General features: G+C 36.3%; 2 protein-coding genes across 20 annotated transcripts in view; one reads left to right on the top strand and one right to left on the bottom strand.

The window, feature by feature from the left end:
* Positions 1-3,093: 3,093 nt before the first annotated feature.
* On the bottom strand, positions 3,094-5,112 carry IFT57 (intraflagellar transport 57). The gene is made up of 3 exons (XM_086834854.1): positions 4,715-5,112; positions 3,883-4,645; positions 3,094-3,492 (listed from the first exon to the last, which is right to left on the bottom strand). Exons 1-3 carry the CDS (start codon positions 5,015-5,017, stop codon positions 3,332-3,334), a joined length of 1,227 nt encoding a protein of 408 aa, XP_086690980.1. The 5' UTR covers positions 5,018-5,112; the 3' UTR covers positions 3,094-3,331.
* A 372-nt stretch (positions 5,113-5,484) lies between these two features.
* Positions 5,485-23,473, top strand: part of Bsg (immunoglobulin domain-containing protein Bsg) — a 31,494-nt gene continuing 13,505 nt past the window's right edge. The window contains exons 1-3 of one of the 19 annotated variants that reach the window (XM_086834850.1): positions 5,534-5,640; positions 6,075-6,116; positions 12,959-13,364. In XM_086834850.1, the coding sequence (XP_086690976.1) occupies positions 13,292-13,364 (73 nt within the window). In that variant the 5' untranslated portion in view covers positions 5,534-5,640; positions 6,075-6,116; positions 12,959-13,291. Of the gene's footprint in view, positions 5,757-6,074; positions 6,374-11,306; positions 12,190-12,702; positions 13,365-23,473 lie in introns of those variants that run through there. The other 18 variants (XM_086834839.1, XM_086834837.1, XM_086834847.1 and 15 more) reach the window with 18 other exon arrangements.

Below are 23,473 nucleotides of genomic sequence, written 5' to 3'. Positions count from 1 at the left end.
TTTATTAGTTTTTCCATTTTTATTGAGAAATTACAAAAGGCGAGGGCATATCCAGGCAAAAGGCTTGGCATATCTCTCTGGGGTAGGTGGCGCCTGCGCTTAGGGATTAGAGATTCTTCCAGAGAGTGAGAAAGAGAGAGAGAGAGACAGAGAGAGAGAGAGATCGGGAAAAAGAGAACGAGAAAGCTACATATAGGCAGAGAGATCCGATTTCGATCCCCTCACGATTTATGCTCACAAAATGCCTTTTAGCCGCAGGGCTAAAAAAGAGTTAAAATAAAAACTATACATTTTTGTTCATTCAAACTAAAGTCGAAAAGGGGCAACAGGTTTACTCTTTTTCTTTGCTTCGATTTCTGTACAGGGAGGCTTGAAGAATTGGGACTAGCTAAAGGATATCCTATATATACTAAAATATATTTATTTCTCCAGCTTGTTAAAATTTTAAAAATATCTTGATAAATTATTTATTCTAGGATTTCGTTTTAAACAACCTCCATGTTATTTGAATCTTTTCTTACATATTTAATTCAGATAAACTCAAGGATCTCTGGATTTAGAAGTCCTATCGATATGAAATTTGGGATGTAGACTTGTGTGATCTCGAAAATATATATATATATAAAAACCTCATGAATTCTGCTGTATTCTAAAAATAAAATGATCGAGTAATCTTTTTTTAACTAAAATTAATGTTTACTATTCTATAGCAATGTTTCTTTCCTACATTTGTCTTAAATTTATCTCTATATAATTATAAATTTCTTTTCACCGAAGTTCACCTGTAAAATAAACAATGAGAAAATGAAACTCATCCCAGTACTCGCAATAACAACAACAAAAACTTACTTGGACAATGAGAGCAAGAGAGTCAGCTGCCTCCCACAAAAAAAAAATCCCCCAAAGCCGAAGCTCAAAGCCGAATGCAAATAAAAACGAAGCTTGAATCAGGCTCAAACCAAAGCAATAACAACAACTACAACAATGGGAGCAGGCCAAAAGAGAGACTTACTGTTGTTGTTGTTGTGGCTGCTGCTGCCAGTCACTCAGTCTCATTGGAATGGAATGGCATCTGCGTTGAGAGAGTGGGAGAGAGCGAGCGAGCAAAAGAGAGAGAGAGAGAGAGAGAAGTCCTACCGTGGGAAATGAACAGTAGCTTTTTGGCTTTTTGCACCGCACCAGCAACAACAATAAAAGCAGTAAAAGCAACACACAGCAACAACAATCGAGTTTACTGACGTTCCTTCCTTCTTCTTCTTTTTCCTCTTCCTCTTCGTCTTCTTCAGCTGCTTCTCCTTCCTTTGTAGCCTTTGTTGTTGGGGGGGGGGGGGCTGAGTGAGCTTTTGCAATTTCACTGCAAGCAGCTCATTGTTTTTGTTGTTGTTGTTGTTGTTTTTTGTTCAGCTCGGTCGGCGCATTTCAAATAAGCCTAATAATAATGCAATTTATGCCAAGTGGAAAGCCCCAGCAGCAAAAAAAAGGAAAGAAACAGTGCAGATGGAGACAGGAGAGAGCGAGATGGAGAGCTAAAGAGTGGGGGAAAGAGAGGAGGTTAAAGGAGGAGGTGGAAGGAGAAAGAGATGGCACTAGGCATTGATAGAGAGAAGTGGTAGGATTTTCAATTTAGTTATTTTTCGAAGTTGTAGCCCAACTTTTTAATTAATTATTATTATTTATTATTATTATCAAACCTGGTTTACATTTTGTTAAACCGCTGCCTGTTTTTCAACCGTGGAAAATTCCCTTATTCATTTTCCTTTGGCTTTTCTACGCGTGTCTGTGTGTTTTGCGTTTGGGAAAAACCTTTTAGCACCTCTGGCCAGGCCATTACAAGCAAATCCTAACAAGTTGCGGGCCACATTTGGCCAAAACAAAGGAAAACACCCAATTTTCCAACTTGCCAACTGGCTTATCTTAGTTACTGGGCCAAAACGGGGACAAACAAAAAATGAAGTTTGGTAAATAGTGTTCTTTTGGGATATTATTTGAGATGAGGGATGCAGTGGTCCAGCACCTCTTTACCACATTTCCAAGGGTTTTCCAGATTCCAGTGAGTTTGGTTAGGTTATGGTTGCGATTACACTGGAAGAAATATTTTCAGCTATTTACTTAATATCTAGTTTTCATATTTTATTAAATATTTGTTTAAAATGTGAATTTTTCACTTGCCAAAAATGTATTTCATTTAGCATACTATTTCTTTTCGAACTGCTTTTATTAAAGCTTTTCTCTCAGTGCACAATTACGCGACGGCGGCGGCGACTTCTGTCAAGTACGTGCGCCATGGGCGAAAGGAGATAGACGATAGACGATAGCGCAAGAGCTGCTGCTTCTATTCTGCTCTAACACTCTCTTGCCGTACCGTTATCTGGAAATGATCATGGAAGGATCGCACAAGCGCGTGTCGTTGTAGGTGTTAGTAAGCGTATGTGTGTGTGTGTTTGTCCGAGGAGCAGATAACAAAGAGGTGATAATTGACCGCCCTTTCGGTTTGTGGCTTGGCAACCAATTACGAAACTTATCAGCGGCAAACGGCGATCGAATCAAACGATCGCCAAAGCGGGCGGGGCAACGCCGGTGGTCCCTCAAGCTATCTCGCTCTAGCCCAAAATACACTGTAATTAAAAAAATACACTTAAAAAAAGGCAGTTTACAATTTAAATATAAGATCGCATAGGAATACTATCCATAATCTGAAAATATATGCATTCTTTGAATCAATATTTATCGATATTTGTATATGACAATTTTACCGAAAAATCAAAGTTTAAAAATCTCATAACTAAGTCAAAATAGCATAAATTTTAATTTCGGTAGCTGTTTTATCTTAGTTTTTATTAGGTTAATAAATCCGCATACTCAATTAATATTTTAAAGAAATTAAAATTTTTGTCAATTTTTGAGATGACAATTTTAACGATTTAACCCCTTAAAAAATTTCCAAATTTTTTAAAAAATTAAATTTTATCCAGACATGGCCAGATCGATTCGGCTGTTGATGCTGATCAAGAATATATATGATTTATAGGGTCGGAAATGATGTTTTATGCTTTTGATTGAAATTATGATACCCTGAAAGGGTATAAAAACATTTTAAAAAATGAAACCGCATTAGGTCAACAATTTTATTTCCTCTCTCTTGCTCTTACTCTAGCATTTCTCCCAGTGTAGATACATATCTCTCTTACAGATCGCGTGTAAACGAGAGCAACCGCACACCCATTCGCAAGGTGTGAAGCGATCGGGCTTGGGACATCCCCAGGGATATAGACATAAAAAAATATATATATTGTATGCTAAGTAGTCCTTATCGGCACCGATTGGTTGGGTTTTATGGATTGTTTGTTACATCGGTGGTTTGCTGATCGCTGATCAACTGCCGCACCACAATGTCCTGATCGTGGGCATGCACCAGCAGAGCCACCTCCAAATTGAGTTGAGCAATGTCCTCCTTTAGCTTGGCAATCGATTTCTTGATCTGTTGGACTGAACCTGGACGATAAGAGAGGAATTAGCACCTTATATAGAGTATTATATGGCATTGTGGTTGGTTTTTGAGGGATTAATTGTATGGGTTCTGAGATTTTTGTTGACCAGAATCAGGGTTTTTAAGATATCTTATCTTTGTAGAGAAAGAAGAGTGAGGAAAGAAAAGGTGTTACTGGTGAAGAAGGTGATCTTAAGTCAGTTATATATCTACTTATTTATTAAGTAATTTTTATAATGAATATATTAAAAATAAAAATTAAAAATATTGCTATCCAAGAGGAATTTAAAATTAATCCTTATATTCACCGGATTATTTAAACAAGTGTAATCTGATTATTAAAGTAATCATTTTAATAATTTTCTTACAAAAAAACAACCCCCTTCCATACTCACTTCCATCGGACATGACTTGTCCTCGTCGCTCCATTTCCTCCTTCTTCAGTTCCTGCTCCATCATGACCTCACTGAGCTGCGCCGTTTGCTTCTCCGTATCCGCCTGGATTTGATTCTGGGCATATTGAATCGTGGATAATTCGATGGATAGTTCCTTAAACTGTTGAATCAGTGGCTGTAGCTCATTATTCAGATGCTTCTCCCGGCTCTCGACTTTCTCCAAACTAAAAGTAAACTCGCTGTGGAGCTTCTTCAGCTGAGCTTGGGTGGTTTCCGATGCCTCTGCTATGTTGCTCCTAAAGGCCTCCATTTGGGTGATGTGCGTCCTCCAGTCACGGGCATCGGCCTTGACAAACACCTTGAGATGTGGTAGCACTCTTTCCAATTCCAAATGCCACTCCTGATGGTCACTTAGCCGGGCATCCAGCTCCTGATTTCGTTCATCCAGATTAACATCGCCAATGGACTTCTTTTGAGGACGATTTAGCCAATTGAGTTGCCGGAAATTATGAGCCTCCAGTTCCATATCACTGTCATCGCTCAAGGCGGCGGCATTCTGTTCATCCTCCAGTTTTTCCAATATAATCTCAGCATTATCCTCGAGATAATCCCCAAGGAACTCCTCCTCCTGGGCAATGTGGAGCCGCTGAAACCCGACCTTGGCCACCTTGCAGGCCTGGGTGGAGAGGACATCCAGGACCATGAGGCAAATAGGTCCGGCTCCGCGTATAAGCTTATTTGGTTGGAAATCCACAGGGACGTCCTGGTAAGTAATTAAATAATTATTATATATTATAAATTTATAGATTTCTTAACCCATTTTTCAGCTTACAATCTCCTCAAGCATTTGTATTATTTTGGCTGCCACTGTATTGGGATCATCATACTCCTGCGGCCGCTCCATATCCTTGCCTAGCTTCTTGCAGAGCCACCAACATATCAAAGTGAACATATAGAATTGCTCACCGGGATTCGTGGCCTTTACAAAGTAAAAACGCGATAAAGGCTTAAGTTTAAATTCCTTTAACAAATGCTTTTCGTAATTGAGTAATTTAAGTTTTTCCAGTAAGTCATCCGATTGAAAGTTTTGCAACTGCTGTTGGGTTTTCTCGCCGGTGACTTCCTCTTGCTGCATTTTAGTTGGTTTTTCTGAAATTTATTTTAACTAAAATGCCACTTTTTGGGGAATGTAAAACAAGTTGTTTTGAAAAACAAAGAAAAGGGTTTCCCTGGTAACCAACAAAATAGTCAAAACAAACGCATGCGCTCAAAGGGGTTGGAAAATATAGCTTTTGTTTTAAAATTAATTATAAAATAAAATCAGACTATGTATATTTTGGTTATTTCAAAAGCAACAAGTTTAGAATTTTAAGTTTTTAACGATAAAAATTCAAATTGTTCTAGTTTTCGCACCCAATTTCCCCTTCTTGATTAAGGTGCGTGTCCATGCTGTTCTTATTAGAGACGTCGGCAAAGCAGTATTATTCTAACCCAATTTGAGAAACCATTACGATATTTCTAGTATAAACTATCGATAACACGATAATTTGATTGTTATCAGCAATGTATTCAACTTTTCCACCCAAGTTAACAACCTTTCCCAAGTTCTCCACTATCAAGCTTTAATTATCGATAAGCCAAAATCCAGCACATTGCACATCGCCTCTACGGAACACATTAGTACTATCGATAGTTACATCGGTGTTGTTGCAGCTCTACAGCGAGGAAAAAATCGAATTTTTGTGTTTTGTGTGCTAGGTAAATGCGAAAAAGAGTGAAAACCCGTGCAGCTTAATCCCCAGCCCGTGCGCCAGCGGTTAGTGTGTGTGCCCCCGAGGGCGGTGAATGTGCGAAAATCGGTCATCAAGTTAAAGGTGCTGGTTGCCCAACGCTGAAATTATGACAAAAAGCACACCAGTATCTCTCACAATCGCATACCAACACACGCAGGCCCACTCGTACACACACACACATGTATGGCTCAGACACCCGCACGCACATATACAGCCGCAGCGCCGCAGCCGAGGAGCTGGGAGAGCTAGAACCTAGAGTTGTCAACGCTGTGCGAGGAATTTCGTCATTGAGCGGTGTATATGGACGTGTGTGTGTGTGTTTGGTGCGTGCCTCGCTCTGAGTGTGTGTGTGCGAGAGTGCGTGCGTGTGTGTTGGTAGTTTGTTCTCTTCTTTGGTAGTAAAACACAAAAGAAAAATCATCGGGGAAAAATGTGAAAAATGTACATAATTCGTAACCCAGTCTGCGGCAAGTGCTCGCCAGCTAGTGCCCGAAAATCGTGCTGAGATGAAACACCGCGCACCGATTGAAAAACTATTACATAAATAGTGCAAAGTGTAAATGTTATTGAAGGCAAAAAAAAAAACGGAGCAGCGAAAAAAAAACGCCGCGCACGCTGTCGTCATCGCTGCTAAAAAAGAAAGAAAGAAGAAAGCGCAAAACGAAAAGCGAGAAAAAAGAGGAAGACCCTCTCTCCAGGTTCCCCCTACCCCCAAAAAGAAAATTACCGAAAACGCGTTACTATTACTATGCCAAAAATTCCTTGATACCGTAACAGAGTGCTAGTGTGTGTGTGAGTGAGTGTGTGTGTGTGTATGTATGGGTGCGAGAGTGATCCCATAGTTTCTCTTATGTACATACTCCACTGTGATGTTTGATGTACACTATACATACGAAGAACCTTTTTTAATATTGTAAATAAACTAATAACGGTTAATAGGCGAGTGGAGTAGGACGAAGGAAGTGGGTGGGAAAAATAGTGCGGGTGCTGCGCCTGTGTGAGTGACCCCTCGTGTCCGTGTGTCGCGTGCTCCGCTGGTGTTGGTATATCAGCCAGCAGGCGAGCGCGTGTGTGCGGCGGCAAGGAGTGTCATGCGTATATTTCCCTCCCACTCCCACTCTCTCTCCCCTCCTCTCCGCACAACAAGAACAACAACAAGAGCCGTAAGGAAGAAAGCAACAAAACAACACAGCGGCAGCAGCAGCAGCTCCTTTGCTCCAACGAGTTTTATCTTGTTTTGCCGTTTTAATCATATGCGGGCGCACAGAGCGGAGGTTAAAACGGGCGAAAGGCAGTAGTAGTAGGAGAGCGAGGAGAGGAGACAATCACGTCATCCAGCCTGCCATGACACACCAACATCAACATCGATACAGTGGGGGCTTTGCGCGTATGAGCTGAGCTTCGATTCCAAAAACAAAACTCGTTTCTAATTGTGTCGTGTTTTGCCTAGCTCTTATTCGTAACGCCAAATTTTGTGGCATACTTCGCGGATCACACATGCAGTGATAACTCGATAAGGAGTACATTTTTGCAAGATTACCAACAATTACAAAGCTTGTGACTTCAAAAAGTATCTTTAATATTGATTTTAGGTCGATTTACACTTTAAATCCTTTTTTCTTTTTAATTAGTCTCTACTTGTTCAGAGAAATATTTTAGAATTAGGAAGATAAAGGAATTTTTAAGTGTATACTATCATTATTGTTCATTTCTGGAAGCCAGTAATTATTACATTTTTAGATTTGATAACAAATTAAATTTTGGTTTGTCTGTAAGGAATTTTTATACAAGATTTAGGACCAGAAATATCTCATTTTGGAAGCAAATTAATAACAAACAGAAAGTAGAAGTAAATTTTCTAAAAAAAAACCTCAATTTAAACGATAACTAAAAACGTTTGTTTTTTAGATATTTTCCCATCTTAAATCCCAGCCTGTTTCCACTGTACTTGCCATCAATGGCCACAACCAACACCACGCATACACGCGCACACCATAAAGTCATTTGAATGAACTTTATTGGCCAGCAACGAAGCCGTGAATTTGATTGTGATGGAGCACAAGCATATTTCTGTAAGCCTTTTAATTAAGGCTATTAAATTGGAACTCTGCTATTTGTTGGCTTTAAAATTTTGCGCTTATTAATATTTTTGTTCATTTACTTGAAGCATCTTAAGTTCGATTTTTGGCCTCAGCTTAAAAACAGCATCGTGAGTGTGTGTGTGCCGCTGCTGCGACTGTGTGTGTGTGTGTGTGCGAAAGTGCGGGAGAGGGAGAGCAAATAAACTGAGTCATGGCTGACGATGACGTTATGCTGCTGCTCTTTTCTACTCTCCACTATATCACTTTATTCCTCTGCTGCCTAACTTGCGGTTAGAGCAATTTGTCTCGAAAGTGTTTATGCTCAAAGTTTGCCAATAAAACGCGAAGGAACGCTAAAACTTTGGCACAAATGTCCGCAAACACACACGCAGAACAGAGAATACCATAACATTTAGCATTCGATTGACCTCGAGGCCAGCAGCAAATCGATAGCATTGTTTTTTTTTTGTTTGTTCTTTCTCCTACGGAATCGATAACATGCCACTTGCCACCCGCCTTTCTCCAATAAGTGACAAGCTTGGAGACTAAAGATGATTCAATTCAATTTGATTTGAAAGTGAGTTGCGCTGAAATTAGGATTTTGAATTATTCTTTAATTAAATTCTGAAAAAACAAGCTTAAAGATTTTTTAAAAAATTTGAAAGCACTAAATTCCTTATTATGTAACTCTAAAGTTTTATTAATCAAAAAAGAAAGCAAAGGATATTAAAGTGGTAACTTTCAACTGTTCCTGATAAAACACAAGTTTGCCAAATATAGGCCATAAATTTCCTATAATCAAAAAGCTTTTTATTAATATTTTTTATCAATTTCCAGGGGATTAAAAATATTAAATAAAATACCTATTGTCAGCATTGTCGTCACAGAAATTGATGTCAACAATTGTAGTGCTCATAACTTTAATCCAAATTGTACAGATAATTATATAGATAGGAATATTTTTATGGAAATGAAATCAAAATGTGTAGGAAATTTTTACAACATTTTCCGTTTGTTGATATTGACACAGGCACAGGATATTGAAAATAAAACCAGATTTTTAAGGAACAAATACAAAATACAGGTGATCACAAATTGACATTGATATTTTCATAATTATCTAGCTCAATTTTATAATTATTTGGCCACTAAATCCGATAGGATTAGGAACTCTTTCTGTGTGCGTTACACCTTCGTTAAATACTATATACCCTTGATCGTTACGCTCAGCGGATGAGCAGCAAAACAGCTGATTTCATATTTGTTCTCGCAAATTTGTAAAAATAAATACTGCTGACCAATAATAAATGCGACGAGACGATTGTTCCGCAACCCCCACCGGACCCGACCATGCCGAATTAGCAAAAAAGATGGATATATTTATGAGCGAACCGAACAGAACCGCCCGAAACCAGCCAGTAGAACCGATGGATATGGATCGGATCGGATCGGATGGGAGCATCGGTTGGTTGGGTTGGTCTGGGCCTCTGGGACGGAACTCAGTGACTGGGCGGCGGGACAATCTGACGTCGTTGCTTCATCATAATATAATATTATATCATGTAGCAGTATCAGCAGATAAGTTCGGAACGGAACCGGGAGACCAGTATTTGTTTAAAGTACTGCATAAAGAGGTTTATCTTAATACGAGATATAATGAGGGTAGGAGATTCGTGGCACGTTACGGAAACATTTCATTTCAGTAAACAAAAAATTGAGATTCCTCAGCGAGGCTCAAGTGTTGGCCATTCGGCATAATTTGTAGGTCTAGAATTTTTGAAATAAATGTTTTTCTAGCTTTAATTTGATTGCTTTAAAGTTTTGGTACAAGTTTAGAATTCCCTATATCAGAAATGAATTATTTAATGTTTTAATTTCATTTAAAATTCAATTAAATATTCAAAAATTAAGGAATTTGTGCCGAATGATTTATTTGTTCAATATTTAAAACATTTTCCCGCTAAACTTTAGTCAACGCTGACTACGCTGACTCCTCGTCTTTCCTTATCTCATTCTCTAACTCAGTGTTTGTCTTCCCGCATTGATAAGCCTGAAAATAGTTCAACTGTCGCCTCATCCGCAGTAGGAAATTCTAGAAATGATAGATCAAGGCAGCACCTATTGTTATCAAGCTTTATGCAGACGTCATGCAGTGAGGCAACCGGAATGTTATTTGCTTCAATCATCAACTAATTGGTCGTAATTATATTCAGGCGATCTTCATACAGTCATAGCTGTTAAATTTCAATACATTTTGAGGATTGACTCAGTATCGCTAAAGTGTCAGTTCATGCTGAATCAAGTGTTTACACTTGTGCTTTATACTTACATATCACATTGTCATATATATTTTAAAAGACTTTTAAGTATATATTAATTCTTGATAAAGCAAGTTGTTTTGTGCTCGTCTTGCTATTTTATTTTTAAAAATTTTTTTAAATGATTGGCAATATTTGTCAGTCTACAGGTTGTATTTTAGGAATGGAATAGGAATAGGAATAGGAAAATCATATATTTTCATAATTAATTTAAATTCTATATAATTTAAAAGAAATTAAATAATCTTAGTAATTTTAAACAAATCACAAAGATCGATTTAAAAAATCCATCTAAAATTGTTCTAGGACTACCTTGGCAGCTCAATAATTTTATTGCATACTTTGAAGCATACTTTATAAGGATATCAAGTCCTATTCATAGAATTGTTATAATCTGAATCAATGCCCTTAAATTAGGGATCTAAAAAGTTGTAGAAATTATGTTCTAAAATTCCTAGTTTCTCAGCCTATCCAAATAATTTCTGACCATAAAAATACAGTCGAGTCCCGATAATTCGAAATGGCAAGGGGATCACTTTTTTTACGAATTAGACGGGAATTCGATTTATCGAGATTTCTATTTAAAGGGGCTCAAAAATGAAAGAGTCGAATAAACGGGGTACTTACATTTCACATCATGTTTACATATGTGTTTAGCTTTATTAAAATTAAACAAACATAATAAATATGTACATTCATGTGTACGTTTTTCAAATTAAAGGAAAATTAAACAAAAAATTAACAAACAAAATTAAGCAGAAACATTAAATTATTAAAAACGAAATTTCAAGCTTTAAAATAATTGGTAATTTTTGATTGCTTCGTGTTTTTTTCTTTTATTTTTTCCATTGCGTTTTCTAAACCTATTAGGTTGTCAAACACACTATTTGGCACATCATGAGTCGAAAAATAATGTTTAAGTTGAGGAATTAATGCTCTGGTTTGTAAATTCTATAAAATTTCTTCTCCGTTCTGATTTCTGCAAAATTTAACAAAATATTTCGCATCGCATTACGATTTATAAGACGTTTCGAAACAAAATTACTATTTATAAGAGGTTCAATATTCTTTGCGTTGCGCCAAATACTACGAATTAACGAGGGGACCAAAATGTATGGAATTTTTACGAATTAACGAGTTTTTTTCAAGGGGACAGAATTTTTTACGAATTATCGCGATTTTCGATTTAGCGGGGTACGAATTATCGGGATTCGACTGTATCTTTAAAAAACAGCCATAAAGCAAGATACAATATCTTGGAGACCTAAAATCTCTTGGGGACTGCAGGTACTTTGCCATCGCTGCGGACCTTAGCCGTCTTTCGCCATTTTATGTAATACCCGTAATCGGCCTGGTCAAGATAACGGCTGAACTATTAAGATAAGACCGCGACGACCGACCAAGTGTATATCAAACTGAAATCACTGTGCGTCGACGTCGTTGCCAGTTGCCAGCTGCTGCTGCTGCTGCTGCTGCCGCTGTCGCTGCGGTCAGCGGCGACGTCGACCGAGGCAGCGACCGCGACTGTGTGGAGGCGGCTGGCTATACGGGCTACTCTAGCCCGCTGGTCATGTGTGCGGTTCAGTCTGCTCGCTAAATTCGCTCCGTTCGGCTCTGTGTTCGTTCGCCTCGTTCGCTGTATTCGCCTCGATTCGCCAAATTCGCCCACTTTTGTGTTCACCGTTGTCCAACAACAACAACAACAACAACAACAAGTATAACAACTAACCTTACCTTACGGGATTAGCAAGCAAGAACAACAACAACAACGGCTTTTGGCCAAAAAGCAGCTAGAAATTGTTGCGCTCCTTGTGTAAATCATAATTATTTGCTCTTTCTGTGCCGCTCTCTCACTCCAACACTCTCTTTCTCTCTCTCTAGTGTGTCTAGCCAGAAAAAAATAGTATTTTCGTCGTCAATGTGCCATAATTTCTTTTTTCGGTTTGGCTAGTACAAAAAAAAAAAAAATAGAAGAAAAATCGAAGAAAAAAAATCGTGAAATAGAATTTTTGGACTGGGACAAAATTTCATGGCGTGTGTGTATGTGCGTGTGACTGTGTGTGCGGTGGGAGCTTTTCCGTTTTGTGCGTGAAAATAAAGCTGAGAAAGTTAACGGTAAATTAGCACCCCCATCCCCCTTAAGTGGCTAGCACGTGCAGTAAAAAAAAGAATGAAGAACGAGACAAAAAAGAAAGAATAGAAAAAAAACCAAAGAACGATAGAAAGAGACACACAAAGAGCAACAAAAAATTGTGAAGAAATTATATTTAGTTGAATGTTAAATGTTGTTCGTTTGGCTTTCGTTTTGCTTTTCGGTTTTCTGTTCGCCGCCACATCCTTGATTCTGATTTTGCCTTTCTTCTTCCTCTCTTTCCCTCTCTTTGGTTCGCTGTTTTACCAACTTTTTATTTTGAAATTTATGTATTTTGAAAAGCGTTCCCTCTCCTCTCCACTTTTCCTCTTTTTTCATTCACTGATTTGTTGCAAAAATCATAAAATTAAACCGAACGAAAGACAGATACAAAACAACAGTGAAAAAAGGTTGAAGAAAAAGTTTGCCTTCAAAAACCGCGAAATATAAATGGAAAAATTAAAAATTTCATCAACATTTTATTTGCCAAATTCTAGCTACATGAATTAAGAACCAAAAATAGGAAAATAAAAGCTGGTTGAATAATAATATTTATAATAATAATTCAAGAAAAGTTACAAAAATTCGTATTCAAGCAAAACACCAAAAGGAAAATCCGAAACCGAAAAAGAAAACCAACCAACAACAAACGACATCAACAGCATCAACTAAATATCAAATTAAATAACTAAGCCTAATAACGTATACATTTAAAGATCTATTTATAAATTAATATTTACCATAATGATTTAGTAAGTTAAGCTTAAAGTACAAAACAAAAAGAAAGGAAAAGAAAACACAACAACTACAACCACAACAACCAACAACAACAACAACAACACAAAACCAACAACTAAGAAATAACCAACAACAAATTCAAAATATAAGAAAAAAAATCAATCATTCAACGGAGTAAAGTTAGTAAAAAAATCCATACTAAATGCAAATGACAAGGAAATAACGAAAACGACACCATATAATAAACCAGCAGGAGGAGCAGCAGCAGCAGGAGCAGGATAATAACAACAACAACATCGGCAGCATAATTAATAACAACCAACAAACAACAACGGATCAATACCAAAGATGGAGGCAAAATTCTTGGCTAGCGCTCTTTCATTCCTCTCGATATTTTTAGCGATTCATGCTCAATCAAATGGTAAGTACAAAAGCAACAATAAGCACATATATTTACCACCCCCCTATAAAAGTACAATAAGCCTAATAATAATAATTATAAAAATAATAATAATACTAATGACGATAACGATAATAAACAAAGGAAAAGCCCCTCTGTTTTAACCCATAAGTTGGCCCCCTTTCATGTATTTGTCTATAACCGAAAGCACCCGAGGATGAAAGGAATAAAGGCTATATAGAAATTGTATGTGCAAACTGCAGCTGTGATAGCGCAGAAATTGCAAAACAGAACAGAACCCCTGGCCGAACAAAAGCAAAACAAAGCAGGAGAAAACCAAAAGGGAAATAAATAAAAACAGCAGATTGTATATATGCGGTTTACTATAACACCCCACTCGAAAGAGCCCTGGCCCGGTCCGGCCCTTCTAACCTTAAACCCCCAAACAACACCTACACAAACCGGAGACGCCCCCTAATTGTTCCTCCTCCCCTGAAAAGGGAAAATAAAAAAAAAAAAAAAATACCCACATATGGGAGAGCGCTTTTCCCCCCACGACCCCCACCACTTTTTACCCATTTTCCAAGTTTACCACCCAACACCAGCAACAATAACAGATGCAAACAGTATTGAATAAGAGGGGTTCAGGTCTCGTGACACGAGTCGATGACATCAGTGGACAATGAGTTTAGCAAAAAATAATACAATTAATAAAACAGAGAAGCTGAGAAAGCTATCAAAGATATATAGAAATGTGAAAACAATCGAATTAATCGAGCAGAAAATATGAGGTCAGCTTAGAAATCGAAGTAATCGAAATGGAGAAAATTTAGTTATCAAAGTAGCTAATATTTAATTAAAAGTGATTGAAAAATCTAAAATCAAAGAGAAAGAAGAAAGGTGACTTTAATTATTTAAAATTTCTTAAGTTTTCTCTCGAATCTTCAAAGTTATGGAAAGTTTAGTTAATTTAGTCATCGAATAAGAATTCTTAAACCTAAGACAATAAATCTTTGCTTTTTTCAATTTTAAAATTAATACTTTAAGGGAAACTTTAAATACTTGTAAAAAAGGGAAACTAAAAGAATTCAATTATTCCCAAATAAAATATGTAAACCTAATTTACAATAATAATTGCATATTTCAACTGAACCGAAAAACAGTTACATATTTTCGCCCACGTTCTCAGCTCTGAGAGCCACGAAATGAACAATTTTACATTCCTTCTTGGCCCGGCTTTTGTGTATTCTCTTTTCAACATTGCAAGTGCCCCTCCCCTTTCTTTCGAGAAATGGCCAAAGCCCGCCCACTTTGGACGAGGTCTCTTCTGCTGGACACTCTACTGTTTTGGCCTTTGGTCAAGCGGACTTGGATATTTTTTCGTGTTCGCTTTTTATAGTTCATATTGTTGGCTTGGATGGGTTGGACCTGGTCTAGTATATATATCGGACATTGTTGCTTATTTTTTATTTTTTTTTTTACCCCTGCACGCGCCCTCATTCATTTGATTTTCAATTTTCCACACAATTGCAAATAGAGAACGCAAAGGCGGACGACGAGAAGAGTATCAAGTTCATTTCTGTTTTATTTTAGAGGGGGAATCGCCGGAGAATCTTTAAAAACAGTATTTTGATACCCTTGCCGGGTATTTAAGTTCCAGTCAGAAGCTTGTAACGCTGAGAAGGAGTCATTTCCGACCCTATAAATAATATATATTCTTGATCAGCAGAAAAGGCGATTCAATCTGGCTATGTCCGACTAAAATTTAATTTTTTCAAAATTTTAAAAATTTGTTAAGGGTTACATTGTTTAAAATTTTTTAAAAAAATTATAAAAATTCGAATTTCTATTGAGTATGCAGATTTATTAACCTAATAAAAACTTACATGGGAAAGCTTTTCGAATTAAAATTAATGCTTTTTTGGCTTAGTTATAGGTTTTTAAAACTTTGATTTATCGAAAAAATTGCCATTTCAAAATATCGATAAATAGAGATTCAAATAAAGCGTATAGTTTAAGCTTAGTTAGGATTGATTTCCGAGTTTCAAGGGTATAAAAAGTTCGACTTCCCAAAGTTAGTTTCCTTTCTTGTTGTTGTTGTTTAGCTTTAAGTCGATTTTTACATGCGGTCCAATAATTACGGCCTGTGTATGAGTGTGTGTGTCTCTGTCTCTGTTTCTGTTTCTGTTTGCCCCCGCATTATGTTTATATTAACTTCAGCGACTGCCGGCGAACCGAAGCGAACAGATTTTCTTATTTTTCGATTTACCGATTTACCGATACGTACCCGATACTTTTGTTTACATTGGAAAATGGCTCGGCTTCCCTCCCGCTGCATCCCATATACCAGATATCTCTCGGACCCGGGCCATGTTCCATCTATTTATTATTCTATGCATACTATCCATTTACCTATTCTACTTTATTCCATCCATCTATCCGTCTGGCTCACTACCAAAACCTACGTATGTTCATGAATTTTGATTTCTTTTTTTTTTTTGTTTTGTTTTATTTTATTTTGTTTCGTACATTATTTAGCCCCATGCAGCTATTTTCACATTCAAGGTGTATTAATTGAGTATTTTTTTTTTTTTTGTTCTTGCTTGGCTCTGTTCATATGTTATAGCATTTATTCATAGTTGATTGAGGGTATTCGTTTTTATAGAAAGAGAGAGAGAGAGAGAGAGAAAGAGAGACGGGAAGAGGTTTCACGGTTTAAAAGGCAGGGCATAAATAATTTAAGGTTATTTTCATGCCTTTATTAGGTTCTGTGATTGATTTATTGAATAATTTATGCTTGAGCGTAAACTGTGTGTCGCTGAATGAATCAAGTACTTTTAAAATCCTTTAACTTAATTAATATCTTAAGGGTTAAATGGATTTATTGATTAAATTATAAGGTTTGCACAGGTAATTACTCAATTGTCTTTAAAATTATCAAGGAAAATGAAGAATATCTTAAAGGATTAAATGTTTTAAGGTTTCTTTTTAAAATAGGTATATTAATCATTGTCATTTGACCTCTATTGGCCTCCTATTTAGTTTTTCCTTTTTGCACATGTACAATATTTTCATAGATTTTTCAAATTGTTTACGTAAATACGCTTATGCCAAATAAAAGAAATTTCCATATACACACATACACATATATATATAATTTTTTTTTGGGGAAAAAGGAGGGAAAACTCAGCTAGCCTTCAGGGACTTGGGGCAGAACAGTTGTGAATGTACATGTGTTTGCACTACATGAATCACTTTGAGTTCCTGGGGGGCAGGCAGGCAGGCAGGCCAATATTAAAAAGCATTCCTTTGTCTACACGCTGACTTTTCCCCCCCGCCCCATTCCACTTCAAAGCAATTTTCAGCTAGTGGCGGAAAAACCACGTGTTGTCCAGGTGTTTATGCTGCGGCCAAATGTGCGAAGAAGACGCTGAAAATAATGTTGCTCTTCTCCTCCCTTGCTCTGTTCCGGCTCAGGAATATTCCCTAGGTCTTGTCACATATATTCTTTATTTATTTTATTTATTTTTTTGTTGGTTGATTTTTTTTTTGTTTTTGTGGAATTTTCGAGCAGGTGAAATGCCTTGGCAAGTGCTTTCATTTTTGGCTGTTGACTGCGCACATTCGGCTAACCAGTTTCATACTGCCATGTTTATTTAATGACGTTTTCATTACATTAATAAATGTCAAATATTTAAATTTCGGCTCACCCAGCCAAAAAAGGAAGCCAAAGTAAACAAGGAGCGTAAAACGAAACCCATGCACAGTGGCTGGAAAATTGTTAAAAACAGTACAAGATTTTAGTTAATTTATGGATTTAAGGCTTAAGTTATGAACTTAAAATAATAAATATACTTAAATTGATAGTTAGAAAATATTTTCTAACTCTAAAACGATTTTTAAATGAATTAAAAATGGTCTAAGTAATTTTTTCTATCTCACAAAGAACTTTTAAGAAGTTTATGTAAGTTTTGATATAATTTTTAAGCAGTTTCTTAGCATATTGTTAAAAATAGATTTCAAGTGGTTGCTACACATTCAAGTTGATTTATTACTTAATAAAACCAACATATTGCTGGCCGCCTTGTTAAAAGTTTTTATCCTCAAACAAAACTATAATAATATCTCTCCTGGGTTTGATTTGTGCAAATATACTTCCATATCTTATGACGGGCACTTGTGTTCTGGACATAAATCATATTCGTACCAAAAAATCCCACCCTCTGTCCCCATTTCAAGGGGATTTCCCTTTAACTCCTTGAACTGCTACCCCATAATTCAATGTGGGACTCTTTCCTCAGTTCCTTTTTGCTTTTGCTGCATTTGCTATAAAAATACATTACAAAAGGCACAGATTGTCTTGGGTATCTGCATTTTGCATTGAATCTGAGATGATTTGTGCCGAGATACGAGAGCCCCAGAGGTGTATGGGCATGCGGTGTGGGTGTGTGCTGTGTGTGTTTTGCCTCTTTTGCGAAAACATTATTTTTATTAAGACAATAAACATGAAATGTAATTTCCCTTTCAATGTCATCGTTGGCGTTGGCTTCAGCTTCAGTGTTCAGTGTTTGGATTCACAGTGGGTTGGGTGATTTTTACATCGCAACACAGAGGACACAGAGGGAAAGGCGTCACATTGAAAGGAAGAAAGGCTTGGGCTTGGGCTTGGGCATGGCATTTTCACTGTGCTCCATATAGTGTGGCATAGTGTGGGCGTGGCATTGGCTTCCCCTCGCTTTCCCGATTGCACATTGTCTGGAATTCACCGATTGCAGTGGAAAACTCTTGCCTCTCTTGTCCGCTGGCTGTCTCTGTCTCCGTTTTCATGGCTGATGGTGGGCGCACATTCTGCACTGTTCTTCATTCTATGCTACTGCTACTACTGCTCGTTCTTCTCATTCTTCAATATACATATAGAGGTTGCCTTGTGTTTCCGGTCCGTACCAGATAATGGTTGCTTAAACAGGGCACGTCCATAAATGCATATACGTTGGGGCATTGTAAGTATGTCTTGTACACTGCAGAAAAAAAACACCTAAGCTAGGAGAAAAGAAAGAAAAGATAGCTGGAATGTACTTACCATTAAATACCCGGTTTTGTTGGTAGAAAGTAAGGCTTTAAAGGATCTCACTGATTGTCATGGGTATATTATAAAGATTTAAAATACAATATTTTATTTTGATTATTATAATATCTATAAGATCATTCATTTATTAGGTTTATTACAATACTTTATGATTAAAAGCCTAAAAAACATTTCGGTATTTTAAGTTCTTTGACTTATTCGAGGCATGATCTTTTATTTGAACCAAATAAGTTAAGATTTGACCGAAACAAAATCCTTATCAATAATACCTCATTTATTAAACTTAAATATACAATTCAGTTTGTTTTCCTCAGACAATCAGTGTGCATTTCTGCATTTCTCCTCAGATAAATACAGGAAACTATTTGCATAATTTGTGTTTACAATTAAACCATAATATAATTTGTATGCTAGATTAAATCTAGACGAAAATTTCATTATAATATTGCAAAAGCAGCATTTCAGCATATCTTTATCGCATACATTTGCCAAATTAATTAAGGTCTCGTGACGCAAAAGGAGCTCTCGACTCTCTCTCTCTCTCTCTTAGTTTTATGACGCAAAATCAAAAAATTTAGCAACCTTGACTTTTGTTTGGCCTTGTATTTCTCTCAGTGTATGCAAATGCGTGTGCACCTTTTGCAGCGCTGCATTTCCCTGCTAATTTACTGAATCATTGAAGGAGGAAGAGGCGGGAGCGCGCACAAAAACAAAGTTGTATTTTAACGCTCTTATCTATTTATCACCACCACCACCCCCTCCGAAACCGCTCTCCCCCCTCTCTTTTGACTTTATGGTTGTTGCTCTTTTATTAGCAGGTACCCGATAAAAGCTTAAAGTTCACATTTAACAACAGACCTTTCCGAGGCTAATGTTATTCGTTCTATTTGCCATTTGTGTGTGCGTGGCCCGCCTTTGTTATAAGGCTAAAGTATTAATATTTAAAAATAAATATAGTGTTAGTCTTTATGATTTTTTTTTTGTTATTTTCTGCGTGAGAACAATATAAAAATATACATACCTTAACGTTTGGTGTGTGTATTTTTGCAGCTCTTGATATTTGCTCTTAAAATATTCCTCCTTCGAAATGTCAAGTTTTCATTCGTTTTTCATCCTTTTGTTCTCTTTTTTATTTTTTTGCACTTAAAGACAATTGCGTATGGTTCCACTGTGCATCATCCAAATATATATATAAATGTATAGATATATATGGGTATATATAAAAATATATACAAATATCTGTGTATAGATTATATAGATGTGAGTATTTCGAATGTCTGACTGTCTGCCAGAAGTGCTTTGGCGACCTTTGTTGTTGCTGCTTCTGCTTCTGCCTCTCTCTCTCTTTGTTTGACTTTTCATCGGGAAAGCAATGCCAAAGCGAAGAGTCGCCAACGAAACGTCACCGAGGAAAATGCCTCAGCTTTTCCCCTTTGGACGCCCCAATCAATCAGAAAGCAAAAAGAGCCCCCGTTTGACCGGCCCGTGGAGCATATATTCCACTTTATTCTCTCGTCTTCCCTTCACTTCACTTCTTTTTTTTTAGTCGTTTTTCCTGAAATATTTTCTTTTTCCTTCTTTTTTTTTGAGTGACTGTCTGGGAATTGTTGTCGCTATATTTCCACGAAAAGCCAGTGCAGACGTTGAAAAGTGAGGAATTTTTCCATTGTGTCGACCGGGTGAACCACCGACTTGTACAAGGAAATATGGCAGGGAAAAGAAAGAAAATTTACAGGATATTTGTGGCTAGAAATCTAGAAATTCAATTGATTATATTATATATTTTCATTTAAATTAATTCATTTAGATTTCAATAACAAAGTCACAAAACACAATTTAGAACAAAGAAAGTGATTATATGAATATTTTATTTGCTTTGCTTTGGGATTTCAATTAACATTTTGAAACAAGTATTTGTTGACATATCGAAGCTATATATATTTCTATATGTGTTGTGTGTATGTATAGAAACAATATTGATAAGGCTTTGGAAAAAACAACTTTATCGCTTGTACTCGGCCTTACTGGCATTGACTGCTGGCTGTTCCGCTGCCCTCCCAGGGGCGACCAGAAGGCGCCTTTGTCTTAGGGTTCAAAAGTACAGGCTGGGGACCATTAAATGAAATAAAAACAGTGACGATTCAGTACAAGCAACATGGAACATGGTACTCAGCTATAAATTACGTCAATTTTCTAGAGCAATTGCTTCTCCAGCAATGATCAATTAAAAAGCGTTACCACATCCATCAGCATTCACTGTGCGGGGCAATAATATTTTTTTTTACAAGTACCATAAATACATAAATAAATTGGCAACTGTGTGCCTGTGTGTTTTGATACATTTGTTGTATTTGTCGATTTAGTTTTCTTTTCTTCACATCACATCAATTTGCGTTTCGTATTCAATTGTGCCAAAGCCAATAATAATTGACATAAATGGCGCATCCAGGGGGTAGGGCGAGGAGCTGGCAGGAATCTATATTATAGTCTTGAAGGGAAAAAAAAGATATAGATGATGCCTCGGGGCGAATCGAAACTAAACGAAACGAAAGCAGGGCATCACAATCGGCATTCAAATGAAATATTCAAGAAAAACTGGCAGACATTCGAATGCGGAGCCAACAAATTATTGATCAATTCTGATGGGCCCGTGACGTATGTATGCAAATCGCAATGATTTTTCCTTTATATTTTTTTTTATAAACAATGATCACACTGACAGTGTCTAACAATAATATATAAAAACAAGAACGGAAGCTAACTTCGGCACGCCAAAGTATATATACCCTTGCAGATTGAAATTCAATCACTTGGAATTGATAAAATATAAATTATAAATATTTATGTTAATAAACAATAAAGTAATGCTTGCTGTCATTTTATTCATCGTTTGTATGGAAGCTATATGATATAGTTGTCCAATTTTCATAACATTTAACAAAAAATTTAAGATTAATATATAAGGGCTATATTTCAAGTTTAATGAAATTCTGTTGGAAACTGGTAAAGTTATAATTTTTTTTCTTAAAATTTTCCGATCGTTTCTATGGCAGCTATATATATATATATGTATGTATGTATATATATAGTCCACCGATTCGGCATGCCCCGATTTATATACTAGTAAAATTATATAGAAGAATAACTCAATAGTTTTATTCAAATAATTAAATTTGTTCCAAAACAAATTTCGCACATCTGTACTTATGATTCTCAACTGGTTCTAACATCCCCGGAACGAAGTGACTGCTGCCGGCCAAGTCTTAGAAATGTGTTGTGTTACAAAAGTTGCAAGTCATTGTTTATTAGTGTTCAAAGTTAGTAACTGATCATACAAACATACTTACTGGTCATAGATAGTTGCTGTTCAGAGTTACTTACTGCTCATAGGTAATTACTGATCATAGTTACTTACTGGTCATAGATACTTAGTGATCATAGTTACTTAGTGCTCATATTTAATTACTGATTATAGCTATGCCTGCTCTTAAGTATGCTCCAAAACAAATCTCGCACATCTGTACTTATGATTCTCAACTGGTTCTAACATCCCCGGAACGAAGTGACTGCTGCCGGCCAAGTCTTTGAAATGTGTTGTGTTACAAAAGTTGCAAGTCATTGTTTATTAGTGCTCAAAGTTAGTAACTGATTATACATACATACTTACTGGTCATAGATAGTTGCTGTTTAGAGTTACTTACTACTCATAGTTACTTACTGGCGAAATATACTTTCTAATCCTCTACACTTAACAACCATATTATATTATATTATATATTTTATTTTAAAGAAATTTAATACATAATCATATTAACCTTGAAACAGCAACAATTTCAAACATCTTCATTTATATTCCCTCTACATATGACCATTAAATGTCTTAATACCCATATGTATCTACAAGATACAAAGATACCCGATTCCCTGTTCCGGGTTCGCTCGTTTTTTCCATGGCCAAGCACAGAAAACCGCCACTAGAGAGGCTGAAATTAAATTTAGCCAATGTTTATTTCGTTTAATTAGACACAGCAACTGCAAGCAAATAAAATATTTATGTACAGACACAAGGCAAAAGGCAGAAGGCACAGACAGCATTTAAAGAAGATATTCATTCCCATGTTATTTCTACATACTTGAAAACGTTAAACAAGTGTTTTGTTAATGTTTGTTTGCTTTAAATACGTCTAATGTGCATTTCGTCCGACAAAACAAGAACATAGAAAAAGAAATCCCAAAAGGCCAAAAGCCAAACGGATAAATGAATGAGGGAACATTTTTCAAGTTCTTTTTTTTAATACCCTTCCAAGGTATAAATCATTAATATTCTTGATCAGCATCGATAGCCGAGTCGATCTAGCTATGTTCGGCTACAATTTAAGTTTTTTAAATTTTAATAACTATACAAGGGGTTACATCATTAAAATTTCCAAAAATAGATAAAAATTCTAATATTTTTAAATTTTATATTGGTGCAGATTTATTAACCTAATAAGAACTAACATGGGACAGCTTTCCGAGTCAAAATTAATAATTATTTGGCTGATTTTTGAGTTTTTAAAGCCAATGAAATTATCATATCAAAATATCGATTCAAAGAATGCGAATTATTCAAGATTAGTTATTATATGTTTCAAATTCGATCCAATTTTGCTTGCAAGCTGCAAGGGTATATAAATTTCTGCTAACTAAAGTTAGTTTTCTTTTATGTTTTTCTTAGTTTTCCCCATGTGCCAATAGAGATTGTATTTATATCATTTAATTCCCAATGTTATCTGATGGCTATTGGCCATTTGGGGGACTTGACTCTGGGGAAGGCTTAAATATTAAATAGATTTCAACATTGATTTATATTGTAATGGATTAAACTTAATTAGAGGTACTTCCTGAATAACTAATGAAGGTTTTTAATGTACTTTAGAAGTTAATTTCACATTGGCCTAACCGTATCTTAAAGTTAAATACATAACCCTATAGGAAACGTATGAAAACGGTGTTGTGTTTATTAGATAATTTATATTTATTTGTACTTCTCAAAAAATTATTA

The sequence above is a fragment of the Drosophila serrata genome, unplaced genomic scaffold, assembly GCF_035046125.1.
Source record: "Drosophila serrata isolate PLE 108 unplaced genomic scaffold, ASM3504612v1 contig_275, whole genome shotgun sequence".
NCBI classification, from domain to species: Eukaryota; Metazoa; Arthropoda; class Insecta; order Diptera; family Drosophilidae; genus Drosophila; species Drosophila serrata.
This window is presented reverse-complemented; position numbering and strand designations above follow the sequence as displayed.

Bases quoted from the DNA above. Each gene is read 5' to 3' on its own strand.
- IFT57 (XM_086834854.1), bottom strand. From the start codon at position 5,017: ATGCAGCAAGAGGAAGTCACCGGCGAGAAAACCCAACAGCAGTTGCAA. The intron at 4,646-4,714 runs GTAAGCTGAAAA...ATTACTTACCAG, and splicing joins TACAAATGCTTGAGGAGATT to GACGTCCCTGTGGATTTCCA. The intron at 3,493-3,882 runs GTGAGTATGGAA...CTTATCGTCCAG, and splicing joins ACAAGTCATGTCCGATGGAA to GTTCAGTCCAACAGATCAAG.